This window comes from Lissotriton helveticus, chromosome 1_1 (assembly GCF_964261635.1).
Source record: "Lissotriton helveticus chromosome 1_1, aLisHel1.1, whole genome shotgun sequence".
Lineage (NCBI taxonomy): Eukaryota > Metazoa > Chordata > Amphibia > Caudata > Salamandridae > Lissotriton > Lissotriton helveticus.
In genome coordinates, this window is record NC_136057.1 from 1875353677 (window position 1) to 1875367992 (window position 14316).

Below are 14316 nucleotides of genomic sequence, written 5' to 3' on the forward strand. Positions count from 1 at the left end.
GCCAGGGTCCATGGCATCCTTGCTACGGTAGTGGTTATGAACTAAAATAAATACCTCCAACTATGGCAGTTCATCGTGGGCATTATATCCCCTGGCTTAAATATGTCAAGAAGCTGTCAGATAAGCTGGGAAGACCAGAACTATATAACTCGCCGGAAAAATTACTAAGGGGAGATATAAAATGGTCGAAGGAAACATACCTGCGTATAGCTACCATGGCCAGAGAAGAGAGAGAATTGGAAAAGGTAACTGTAAGGGCTCATCAGCTGCGGAAAACTACATTGTCCATGGAACCAAAACTGGGTATTGTCACAAACCCAAATCACCGATTTTTATTGATTAGATTTAGACTAAATCAATTTCATTTCCTTCTTGGTGACCAGTTAGGATGGAAGAGGGTTTATGATCTTGGGGCTTGTACCTGTGACAATTTCTCTGGGCATTTTATGTTTTTCTGTGAGCACCTTAATGACATCAGGAGGTGTTTCATTTCCCCAATTCTAGTTAATAAAGGCTTTATGCAAGTTAGGCCAGCCTTACTCTATCTTCAAATGTTGACAAATGTATGGGAAATCTTTAACATCGTCAATTTTCTGGCCTCAGCTGTAAGAATCCTAAGGAGAATAACCTAACATCATAAATCTATGTATGTATCTCATTGCTATCTTAAGATGTAATCAACACAAATTGTTTTTTATATGTATATATCTGAGTATTAATTATTTATTGTATATCATGGTGTTATATTTAGTGATATAAATTGTCTTTTAGTATGCTTTTATGGTTTGTACAGTAACCGAATAAAGTAAATTTGACTGACTGACCTCCAACTATAAATAGGGCAGACACTGTGATGCGCGTACACGGACTGGCCTAACCCGGTTGGGCCGTCAGTGTAGGGTTTTCCGCCAGAGCACCCAGCGTGCACACCACTAATTGAAACATGATGGTCCCCCCTACTCAAAATAAGGCTAGCGGACGTCTCTTTGGCATACAGTGTTCTCTGCAATGTTTGTAGCAAAATACCCTGTCTGTCAAACTATGAGTCAGGCTCTTTGGGGCCGATTACGATGGGTCCGCCCGCCATCGCAGCTGCAAAAGAGACCGCCCGCCATATGTGCAGCGGTCCCGCTATACAGATTAGAATGCGCCCGCCACACTGGCGGGCGCATCCTGTATTTTAACATTGCGGCGGGCGGCAGCACCCGCCACAATGTAAAAATACATGTTTTGCACTTGTATGTACAACATGACAGGCACCGTGTGATGCCTGCCACCTTTTACATGCAAATGCAAAGGGTATCATAGGTAACCCCCACGTGCAGCACCCCACCCCCCGGGGGCCAGCCACGGCCACCAAACGCATTCTCCACCTGTCTTTTTGCGGCGGGATCTCTGCTGAAAAAGACAGGCATTGTAATGCCCACGGCGGTGCCTGCACGGCACGACTGCCATTGCCCCATTGTCCCATGTCCTGCAAGGCAGGCGAAAAAGGACCGCCTTGCGGGACCACGGCAGACGGTCTTTCCGTCCGCCGCGGTACTGTTCCCATTCCCACCGCCACCCTAATTTGGCGGTGGAAATATTCAGGCTGATGGCGGGCGGATCGCCACCGCCATGCTGGTGGTCCTCACCGCCGGCCCGGCGGTGGCGGACCGCCCGCCATCGTAATCGGCCCCTTAGTTCTTTCCGTCAGTCAGATGAGCTGACATGTTCAATGGCAATCCAGCAAAAATACACAGCAACAAATTCTGAATGCAATGCATTGAGCGACAAAGGCATTCCCGGGTCACTGCAAAATTCTTCTAGTTTCACCAAGACCCTGCAGAGCCTCTTGATTTCTTCGATTACAGCCCTATGGTTGATACACCGTTGACAAGCCTGATCTCATGTTTTTTTCCTCTAACATTAGACCAATCACAATCTTTATTTAAGGGTGTAAAAGGTCCCACTCAGGCTTGGATCAGTGCTCAACTAAGTTGTTACTCTTGCTTAAAACTTGCAAACACTGACCAACTCCTCACTTGGGATGATCTGTCTACCATCGGCGTACCAGTTGGAGAGAAGGCTTTTCGATGGGGTAACAAAGCAGCATGCTTCCCATGACGAATGTGTGACTACAGGGGCATGCTACCGCCTCCACCCATGTGTCTTCGTAGGATTCCAGAGTAGAGAATCAAGACCTATTATAACTCATCTTGCATGCATGATAGTGCTGCATGCCTTTCAAGTGAGTGGATTGTGACTCAGGAGCAGTGTGTATGTGATGTCATGATGAAAGCCCTGGATCCAACTGGCCTTAGTATAAGAGCTGAAACATGTCAACAAACTATTGGGACAGAGGACCATAATATCCTTACCCCCCATTTTGAGATTTTTTAATTATACTCAAACAGCTGTTAATAAAGATAAACCAAGACTGGTTTTAGGTAGTTTGCTCTTTTCAGGTACCCGGAAACAAAAATGTGCACCCTAAAATATGGTCAAGCCCATCCTGGCTTTTAGAGACCAGGATGAGACCCGATGGAAATCATGCCACCAATAGAGTGGTTTAGGGTCTAACAAAAGAAAAGGAAGCTTTTCCTTTCTTCTATTACACACAGGGTACTGTCATAAGGAAAGTCTTACTTTCAGGCAGGGGATACCCATTTGTAGTTTGGGAACACCCACATTTCACCCATGGAACACCTCCCTGGGGCAGAGTAAAGCAAATTCGCGGTTTGCGCTGGTTGCGTTATTCTGGATTTATTAGACCACGCAATGAGACCTTGTGTGGCTTGATACATTTGAGTTAGTAGTTGCTTTGCCCTTGCGCCCTGTTGCCTGGCGCAAGGGTTATGCAACTCAGTGATAAACATGCCCCAAAGTATATAGTGTTGGCCTGTAAAGTGGACTAAAACTTTTAAGAGAAATTATTTGCCACTAGCAAAGTGCTAATTAAACACCAACTGCTCAATAATAATTCAACTGAAATCCTAGATATTTTAATGTCTGTGATTTTATACTGGTGAAACCCTGGCACTCTTTCATTTACAAACTCCAATGAAACCCTGATGAAGAGAGAGTGTTTCATCCGAAACAAATTTTGTTGGGATGGGGCTTTAAGCTTTAAAACAGAGATTTTCCAATTCAATAGTATTGGAAGATTTCAAAATGGAATAAAATAAAGAAAGGAAGAACGTTTTAAAAAGCTTTAAAGGAGCTGAACTCCAGAAAAGTTTGATGAGTGTTTTGATGCCAAAAAGAAGGTAGGTGTTTGAAGCATATATATGACGATGCAATGGTTGATTAGGTTATATCAGTAGTTTGTAACATGGGTACGCTTCTGCCATCCTGACTGATCTGGCACATTATCTGGATCCCTGTTTGCAGCAACCTCATAGATCTGGTTAAGGTAATGAAGTGATAGCGGGCCTGGGCAGCAGTGGTGGCCGCTGCCAATCTGATGTGAGGGGGCAGCGCAAGGAAACAAAAATATAGACTTACCTTTCACTGCTGGCCGCCACAATCTTTTGCTCCCGCGACTCACAGCTCTTCTGCTCCTGGCACTGCAATCTCCATGACTCCCCACTAAATCCCTGCACTTCTCTCATGCTGTTACTGCATGAGAGAAGCGCTGGAATTGGATGGAGCCGTCCAGTTTCATGCTCCACCAGGGACTGGAAGCTTGTGCCTCTGAGCACGGCTGATTTCTCTAAGGAACAGCCTGGAGATATCCAAGTGCGCTTGTTGGTTCGGCCGTCCTGAGATGGCCAGCCAAACCAACATGCGCACTTTCAGTGCCTACTACTCCTCCACACCCTGCTGCTAACACTGCCACATGGCCCAGCTCCACCCTAGGCTACATAACTAGAAGTCAAAAATAAAATGGCAATAAAATAGTTTAATTATCATTTTATTTTTCTTCATTCTGTGGCATTTCAGCAGTGGGACAACGCTGCTCCACCATAGCAGAGGAGCTGCCGCTGCTGGCCAGTAGCTCACTTTGTTCATACCCTATAACATTTTCCGCTTAGATACGAAGGATGGACCGGTAATGAGCACGTCATATGTAGTACCCTTCATATTGGCGTCCACTTCTTCCAGGAAAGGCTCAACCTCTTATGTACTTTGGTGGCAAGAGCAAACAAGCCTTCACCGTGGAAGTGATGTTTGGACGTGATTGGCAGTACCCGCTGTGCACATAGAATATTAAGAGGCCTTGGTCTTGCCCTCTCTGCTACAGATATTGTAGTTCATCTCTGCAGGAGGAAACTCCAAGGACAAAGCCCCCCTGCCGGAAACCTGGCTCAGCAGATGCTGGAAACTTACAACTACCAGAACGAGGAGGAGAGAGGAGTTATGTGCACATGGTGGGGTCGGATTAGAGGTAGGAGATATGGACACAAGTAGGGAGGGGAGATGTTGAGAAGACAGTGATTGGGAAGGTGAATGAAAGGATATGGGCGCCAACAGGAATGGAAGATGTGGGAAATGCAGAATGTTCAAGTGGAGATGCGGGAACAATAAGGAACGGAGAAATCAGCAGCCGAAGATATGGGCACATGAGAGAAGGGGTGAATATAAGATAGAACAAACGGGTAGAGGCAATGTTGGTCAAATTGATTCAGGAAATATGTTCAAAGGCCGGGATGGGGGATGTGGGACACTAGACATGGTACATACAGAGATGGGGATATGCAATCCAGACACTTCAAGGCAAGTGCTTAGCAGAGGAACTGCTAGACCCACAATGATATCCTTGATTGGGCAGATAAGAACCATGGGTAGGCATCCATGGCATTGTGTTGGTTTTGAGGCACAATGGGGCTGTTCAGAGACTTGCAGGAACAACGCTGACTGCTTTCCACAAAGCTCCATATAGACAAAGAATTAGGTCAGCTGCCCCTTCATGATGCTATTTTTTTTTGCAACACCCGAGGGGGGCTTAGAACAAACAGCCATGATTGTTCAAAGATGTACTGTGTAGTAGTTCACAAGAGAAACACTAACATCCTCTGTTTCCCTGTGCTATTTGCCACTATCATCTTCATTGAATCACCACTTATTATGCACTCTTACATTTCCCTCCCATTGAACTGTACTATGAAAACCAGTTCCTCAAAAGCAAACTTAGTAGAATCATTTAATGATTTTTCATTGAAGACTCCCTTTGTTGTGGCTGTCATGTTTCCTTCTATTACTAAGTCTTACATTGAATGTTTAAAAGGATGGTTTGTCTGCAGAAGTCATCGCCCATTGTAGTGTTCACTTTCTTTGACTTTCATTGAAGTCTACAATTGCGGTGTCTTTCATTTAAATCTTCATATAACGTTAAATTAGTGTTTCTTCAGTTGATAGGTACGCTTTCTCTGTCTTCCACTGAAGTCTTTAATTAGTGCGTCTTTTATTGAATCTCCTCTCCCTATGGGCCTCATTACGATGCCGGTGGCACTGCCACTGACAGGCTGTCGGTGGTGGTCCCACTGACAGACAGCCCTTCGGGCTGACTGCCGCATTACGATGCAGGCAGCCGGACCTTTGAATATCGGGGGATGGACCACCGCCTCCAACAGGAACTACTGATCGCGTCAGGGCGGCTGTCGGACTCAAGATACTGAATGGAGGCAGTACCTGCTCAGGCACCACCGCCAGGATCACGATGTCCCTTTCCGAATGGCTTTTCATGGCAGTCCCACCACCATGAAAATGCAGAAAGAAACAGACTTTGGGGGCTCCAAGCAGGGACCCCTTCCTCCATGGCCCACTGCTATGTGGCCATCCATGCACCATCTTCCAGGCCCCACATGGTGCCTGGCACACGGTACATGGAGGTCTGTAAAGTGACTTTTTCTGGGCCACATCAGAAGCTGTAATAGAAAAAGGCATTTTATGACCGCCTGCACGGTGGTCGTATCGTAATATGATGGGCGGGACCGCCAACACATTGTTGGCTAGTCACCTGCCTGCAGCGATGGCAGTCAGATGCCCGCCCATCCTCCATCGTAATCAGGCCCTTTGTCTTCAATTGAACGTTTTAAATACTGTGTCCTCTATTGAGGTATTCCCTTTAGCGTGTCTCACAAATAAGCCTTTAACCCCTTCCGCGCTCATGACGAGCTCAGCTCGTCATGAGCGACGACGCTCGTACGCTGATGACGAGCTGAGCTCGTCATGTAACGCGGTGTTTTTAAAAATGCAGCGCGCAGCGGGAAAACTGCTAGCACGCATGCGGTTAAATACCATATCGACCATGGAAATCTTTGTGTATTCTTTCTTCCAGTGAAATGTTCTTACTGTGTCTCACCCTGAAGTCTTAACTTATTGGATACTTCACTGACGTTCTTCCTCACTGTGTCCTCCTTTCCTATCATATTTTATGATGTCTTCCACACAATTGTCACCCCATTGTGTGTCTTGCATCACATCAATCTTTTACTATGAGACATGCTCTAAATACTAAGTACCACTATCATCCACAACTGTGGAAACAGCTTGCCTCGCAAGTACACCTAAACCTCTCACAAAGTAATATCTCATGTACACAACATGAATTAAACAGCTAACCTATGTCCCTGCAGCTCCTTACTATGCTGTCCATAACAGACATAGTTTTCATCCATGCTCCTTCACTACTTGCATATGTAAGCTGCTATCTAAATAATCATTTGTGTTGCCTATCTGAACTAGCGGGGAGACTGGTCCCCAAGGAGTTACTGGGACTGACAATGTGCAAAAAAAAAAAGTTTGTAGATTTGTTGACCTGGCCCTGGTACTAACAAAGTAGTGTATAGTGATGTCCTGGAACATGTTGATGGCTCCAGATCTTCTGGACTGCCTGAGAGACCTACGGATGTCAGAGATCCTGATACGCAAGGTGTGATGGGTTACTAGCAAAGGTAAAAGCAAACCAGACACCGGACGTCTAGAAAAGGAGGTTTTGCCCTGCACCGACGAGCACAGTTAGTGCTTGTATTACCGATAGGCATACTGGTGTATAACATGGTATACATACCCAGACCAGGGATCTCACACATCATATTTGCCCATTGGGTCCTTTCTGCCTCAGCATGAGATCGAATTGTCTTAACACCTCATTGAATATCATACCCCTAAGGGTTCGGACTCACATTGCAAGAAACGAAAAATTGAATATATTTCATGTCTGATGACAACGTCCTGTCTGTGCACTGATGTCTTTCATGCTGTATTCCATTCTATTTTATGTTCTACTCCACGTTCTACTAAAAGAAAACTGAATAAAGAGATATTTATTTATTTAAAGTTTTGTATAGCACGAATATGACCCAGGTGGGTATCAGGGCGAAATAATCATTCATCTTTGAGCTCAACTATTCCTACACTGACTGTACCGTTCGAGAGTCAACCCATCATTCTCACTTGCGTGAGGGTCTTCAATGTGTGGCCTCTAACTGGCCTCCATTTTGTCTGATGCCGCCCAGCACTTGGCCGGTATATCCTCACTCACCTGACCTCCACAGCATCCTCCATCACTGTCATGTCTGTCTTGCACTTGGCGGAGGGGTTGATAGCCAGCTCGGCTGGTGGGATCACAAAGCTCTTACTGAGAGGCAGCCACATGCCTTCCCCAAGGGTGTAAGTGAACCTGGCAAAGGCATATAACATCAGGAGTGATTATTAGTGAGGACAGATATTCCTTACAACAGTCATGTGTGGAAACAAGAGCACACACAAGTAACAGAAATAATAGGGCCCAGGATTACCGTAAGAACAGAAACGTTCACAAATCTACAGAAAAGGCAGATGTCAAGCAAAGGAACATGCATCTTAAAAGTGTAAACTAACAGAGCATGAAGACAACAACTTACACAGGCTCTAACAAGGGAAAGAATGTCTGGATTTTGAAGCTCTTTCAGTAAAGGAGGCACATATCAATACACTAGGATAAAGAAATGTTATGGATGATGGAGCAGTAGCAGCCACAGTAGAGGATTTAATAGTTAACAAGAAAAAATCTACACCAAGCCAGCGGGCACATACAAGGCAGGTCACCAGTCCTACAGCGCACATGTTTATTCAATTTACCAGAATAGAGTGGATACATGTCCTTTTTATTATGCAAATGTGGAAGCACAGTCTGTACTGTCTGCATAGTTTCTACACTTAATAGTGATGAATAGAGTCCTGTGAGCTATTAAAATTGGCAGGTTAGTAAACTAATGCATACCATACACCGAATTAAATACCACACATGGCATCTGATGGTAAGTGGGAAAGCCAGGATTTTAATTTACGATGCTGTTCTACACAACTGCTTCTCAAGCACTAAGCCACACCTTTTCATATTAGTAAGATGAGTTCTTATTTTTCTTATTAGTAAGACTAGTTCTTATTTTTCTCATTAGTAGGATTAGTTCTTATTTTTCTTATTGGTAAGATTAGTTCTAATTAGCAAGATTCGTTCTTATTATTCAGATTAGTAAAATTAGTTCTAATTTTTCTTATCAGTAAGATTAGTTCTTACTTTTCTTATTAATAAGGTTAGTTCTTATTTTTGCTATTGGTAAGATTAGTTCTTATTTTTGCTATTGGTAAAATTAGTTCTTATTTTTGTTATCAGTAAGATTCGTTTTTTTATTAGTAAGATTAGTTATTTTTCTTATTAGTACGATTATTTCTTATTTTTCTTATTAGTAAGATCATTTCTTTTTCTCTTATTAGTAGGATTAGTTATTTGTCATATTTGTCAGATTAGTTCTTATTTTTCTTAATAGTAACTATCTGCAGATCATTCATGACATGAGTTATAATGAACCAGAGTGGATCAAGCTTCGGTGAGGCTTTTATCTGAATGCCACGCTAGTGGCTAGAGTTGCAATGGTGTGAAGGACTACATCCAACTGGCCATGCTTTCCGAGATGGGTGTGTGGGAATATGGCAGGTCTATCAATGTCTACTTTAAAGATTTCAGGGCACATTCTATTGAACAATGTTAACCTGTCGATAGCATCACACCATATGCCTGAGTACATTAACAGCAGCTCTGCAATGGGGCTCACTCGGTATGACTCTGCTTTACCCCCACCAGGCTTGCGGGCAGGTTGAGCTAGAGGACTGACCCATGGGCTCCTACCTGAAAATCTTGTCTGAAGGTTGCTCTCCAAGCACCAGGTCGAATCCCCGCTGGAAGACCGTGTAAGGCCATGGACTGCAAGGAGAGAAGACGCAGCGTTAGATGACATGTGTCGCATAAATTCCAAGACAACTTCAAAAACTGCCCATCCCTGGTGGAAAGTTCAACATTAATAAATGTCTTCTATTGGACTTGTTGATCATGTCTAATGATGTGCATTTTTTTCCAATAAAAGCATTTGTAACTGGTCAGATGAAAACAAAACAGATCCCCTAATTATCAGTAAAATACCAAAGAGTGTCTTGCAAAAGTGATTTGGCTACAGTGGCCATGAGATCGCTACTCAAGAGGTCTACAAATATTCTAGTTTGCAGTGTAGTGCTGTTTACGTATACAAGGGAAGGTAAATGCTGGCTATCCCTGCATAAAAAAGGCCCACCAGGGGCACATGTGTCAGCTTTCTCAGAGACATGATGGCTGTGCTTACCATAAGAGTGGCATACAAGTAACATACAGTGGACATATTTGGAGACATAAGGCTAACTCGGTGTAATAATGGACCATTAGTGACATATTTGAAGGCATTCTTGGTGACATGCTGGCAACCCCTGACATACAGGTTATATATCAGTTGCCTATTTTGGGCATTACTGTTGGCATGTTGGCAAATCCCTGGGTTATAATGGCCTATCAGTGATATATTTGTGTACATTCTTGGCAATATGCGGGCTAACCCTCACATAATGGCGGTCCGTCAGTTTCGTATGTGTGTGCATTCGGGTTGACATGTTGTCTATCCTAGACATAATGGTGGCCCATAGGAGACATACTGTAAGCATAACATAAATAATATATTTGTGGAAATTCTTGACAGCATTCTGGACATACCTGTCTGACAGTGTCCCATCCATAGCATTTTTGTGGTCTTTCCTGACAACATGCTGGTGATCCCACAATTAATGCTGAACTGCCTGTAATTTATTTGTAGGCATTTTTTAAGAACACGTTAACTAGCTTCTGAAAATAGTGGCATATCACTGGCGTGCATCAGGCATTATTTGAACCATTTCAACTCTTAGACCTATGTGTCAGATTCTTGCAAAGATACTCAATACCCTCTCACAATAGTGGCCCACCCATGAAAGAGTGTAACAATTCTTGCAACATGCTAGCTACAGAATAATGGCCGATCCGTATCATCTTTATTGGCCTTCTATGTCACACGGTGACTGTCCCTGCATAACAGTGGTCCATTCATAACATATATTGCATAATTCTTAGTGACATGCAGGCTATCTTTTCTTTATTGCAACTCATGAGCAGCATATTCGAGGGCCTTCTTGGTAATGCCCTATCCATGAAATATAGCCACATAAGGTCAATCTCCTCCTTATGACCCAGCCACGCCGTATTGTGAACATTCTTGGCAAGACTATGGCTACTATAGTATAAATATGGTAAAAATTCCCACTTTATAATGGACATAGTTAATTCTTGATAATGATAAATGGACATGAAAGGCAGACTCTGTCCATATTTAACAGCAGTGACTGCTTCATGAAAATGAAAAGCTGTAGCTTGAGGATCAAAAGTATGTTTGTTAAAAATAAGAATCTGTTTTTTGGGACAAAGTACTATTTTACCCACAAAAACGACAAGCTTTTGTTGCTGGAAATTGAGCTTATTTATTCAAAATGTTAAAATTGGTATTTTGTAGTGAATATCTGTATTGCCCATCAAGGCCCGAGTCTGACGTAAACCACAAATAATGAGGAGGTTTTGGAACGCATTTAAAGCCTGATGCTCTCCAGGGCGGGTGCGAGCCATTGCTTGACAATCTGAAGTAACAAGGTAGTTCTGCTAAACTCCAGGCTACGAGCACAACAAAATTAATAATAAGCAGCCAATAAGGGGCGGGCTGCCTTTCCTTTCTGCCCTGTCAGTGCAACCACTCAGAGCAAAGGCCTGCAACGGGCAGGAGTTGGTGATGGGAGGAGGGAAGGTGACCCAACAGGAGAGATGAAAATGAATCAACAGGTGTGGCACACTCTAAAAAAGGAAACGCAGCCATCACCTGAGCGCCAGCAGATTCAAGCAAAAAAGAGTGCTTCACAAAATGTAATAAAACATGAAGACCAAGAGCCCATGTAACAGGGATAGTCCTCATGCGGTGTTACAACAGCAGAAAATGAGGGCCTACTAGGCAAATTAACCAACACAAAAACAGCCATTTACAAAGAACAGTTAAAGGAGCCAATTAAAAAGATGGGCGGTGCTTAGAGCCCATATTCCAGATACAGCATATCTCGAAGTTATTATTCTGTTATTATTTCATTCACATTTTTCTATCACTCACTCCAGGATGCATCTTGGAGCAATGGGCAAACCCACTTCAGCCATTGGCTGACTCCACTGTGAGTTACGGCATGCTGTCCTGTCACACGGAACAGATTTACACACAAAGCAGTTCCCTTCAGTGTTGGGGACTACAGTGGATGCTTTTTCTTTTAGACCAAAAGACTATATTTGCTTTAGTAAATGATTTTTAAAGGTTAATGAGGGCCCAAAAGCTTCACCAACAATAAAGTTGCAAAATCCAAGAGCAAGTAAAGCAAGAATTGCCAACCCTTGTTTGTTTCAGTTTAACCTGCAGCCTTCTTAACTGAGAAAGGTTCCCTCTGCTATCTTGTGCTTAGGCGTGTTCCCTTTGGCTCCCAGGGCAAACTAGTTATACAATTAGACAGAGTAATGAAATTCCAACTTAGCTGCATGGTCCTTTTGGAAAATTATTACAACTCATTGAGCCATCCCCATAAACAAAGTCTTCCATGTGATCAATTCACCTAGGGCTGAGGGGAAGAGCGGAATTTCCTCTGCACGTTTTGTGAAGATTTCGTAAAACCTTTGCTTTTCTTTAAACTATATTTTTGTTAAACTCTGCTGGTTATGCAGCAGATGATGGATTATGTGACCAAGGTAAATCCATAAATATGCGGAAAGTGCCGCAGCCATAGAATCTCATAACTCCAGTGTCCCTGGATATGGAAGGAGGGAAGAGGCAAGCAGGAGAATGTGGAAGCAGTACATTCCCCCTTACAAACACCCACATACACGTGGCCAATCACTGTCCTCCAGTCTTCTCTAGTGTGCCCAAGGGACTGAAAGTGAAAAGGCCGTTGATGAAGCCCGACAAAGCCCTCCCCTGCCCCGGTGAGTACCCCATTCATACATCAAGTTAATGCTTTTCTGCTTGCGACCCCCAAATCCCTAACCCTCAAGAATGTGTGTTGTTGCACCATTCATGCAACAGCTATACTTCTTGTTAATTATGAATATGCATTCTCAGTATTTGGAACACTTTCCACCACCTGCTGCATAATTTGTAAATTTCACCATCCCAAAAATGTGTTTCTGGCTCATTTAGATCAAAAGATTCCGCACAAAAAGTGCTGCATGTGGATCTGCGCAGCGGCAGACCATTTGCAAAGAATACCTGGTCAGCCTTCTTTTGCAGATTGGTATATTCAGATGTCAATTGGTACTAATGAGGCGCAAATAGGCCCAGGCAGAATTAAGAGTTCTTAAAATGACAAAATAATTCTACTACATGTTGTGCTGTTTTATTTCAGATTAGTTTTTTTCTTGCTGTATAATTTTGTCAACACTGCTGCATTATTTGGTCCTTCACTGCCACATAATTCCATTGGCTCCGGCTGTAACCCCCAGGCACTTAACACCAGCGGAACCGTCGCCCACCCAAACATATCAGGAAAGGAAAAATAAAACGATAATAAACACTTGTTTAATTTTTTCTTTCCAGCCGAGTCTTGGGGCGGGGCAGGGGTGTGACATGCACTGAGGTGAGTGGTAGTGCACTCCCTTCTCTGCGCATGACTGTTTGGCTGGCCATCTCAGGCCGGTCAAACCGTCATGCACAGTGAAAGCTCTCTCCAACCCAGCAATGCAGCTTGGTTGGAGAGCACAGGCACAGACTCCCAATCTGTCCTGGAATGCAAATCGAGGGCACTCAGGGCAATCCTGAAGCTGCTCTCTTGTGTGGGAGCAGCTTCAGGATTGGCCGCAGGGCATTCTGGAAGCCCTTGTCTCCTGGTGAAGAGGAGCAGAAGAGCGCAACACAGCCGGTGACCCCTATGCTCCTGCACTCCCTACCCCCTGCCCGCCCACGCTGCCACTCGTCCAGTATACTGACCAATATTACTTAACACAGACAAATATTAGGTAGTCCGGTCAGTTCAGTTGTGCCTTGTTTTGTGAAGAAAAGCTTGAGACTGTGTAGGAGTTTTAGATGGAATCTGGCATTTTTAGCTATCTCTTTTTTTTTAATAACCAGCTTTTCTTGCGGTTGGGCAGCAAGGACATTCATTATCACATACAGTAAGGGCAGTGCATAGAATAACACATCAGGGGCCAGATGATGACCATTTTTCGCGGTCGGAATCAAGAAATTATGTGCTATGTAGAAACCCTATTTTGTGAGTCGCTAACTTATTACCGACACGTAAAATAGGGTTTGCGACTTGCTATTAGTAGGGGGCATACCAAGGGCGTCCCTTCCTAATAGCGAGTCGCACCTCTATGCACGGTTCCTATGCGACCCCAATTGCGGTTGCAAAACACTCACAGTTTCCGACCTATTTGAACAAGCATTTGCAATGCAATAGGTCTCGCATTTACGAGAGTTTAAGCGATTGGCATTGTAAATGACAATGCTTTTTATTTATGTTTTAAATAAAATGAAACCGAAAATAAAAGGCATTGTCATTTGCAATGTCAATAGCTCACACTTGCGTAAATGCAAGACCTATTGCATTGCAAATGCTTGTTTTGTTAGGCACGGGGAGGTTAAGTGATTTGCCCAGAATCACAGAATGTTGAATGGCGTTGCTGAGACACGAACCTGTTTCCCCAGATTTGAGGTCGAGCACCCTAGCCGTTAGGCTACATCCTATGTTTGGGTAGAAATATATTCTCATTAGTAAAGTCAACTCTAACCACTGTGTTACGTTCTGTATCCTGGGTTTGTGGTTCCCCAGACCAAGCACTCATTAAAAATGTCTAGCAGTATGGATGACATGTGAATCCTACACCTTGTAGTCCCCTTTATCTTATGTAACATTTTCTATACACCGATTTACACCCGTATGGTTCATTGACTCTGTATATGTGTGTGATGTAAAATGCCCTGATGCCCGGCACTGGTA

General features: G+C 43.7%; 1 protein-coding gene across 1 annotated transcript in view; it reads right to left on the bottom strand.

Annotated features, from left to right (window-relative positions):
- Positions 1–14316, bottom strand: part of ASTN1 (astrotactin 1) — a 751257-nt gene that overhangs the window by 256447 nt on the left and 480494 nt on the right. Inside the window, exons 9-10 of the mRNA XM_078659225.1 lie at positions 9095–9169; positions 7469–7606 (exon numbers count right to left, since the gene is read on the bottom strand). Of these exons, the coding sequence (XP_078515351.1) occupies positions 7469–7606; positions 9095–9169 (213 nt within the window). The remainder of the gene's footprint in view (positions 1–7468; positions 7607–9094; positions 9170–14316) is intronic.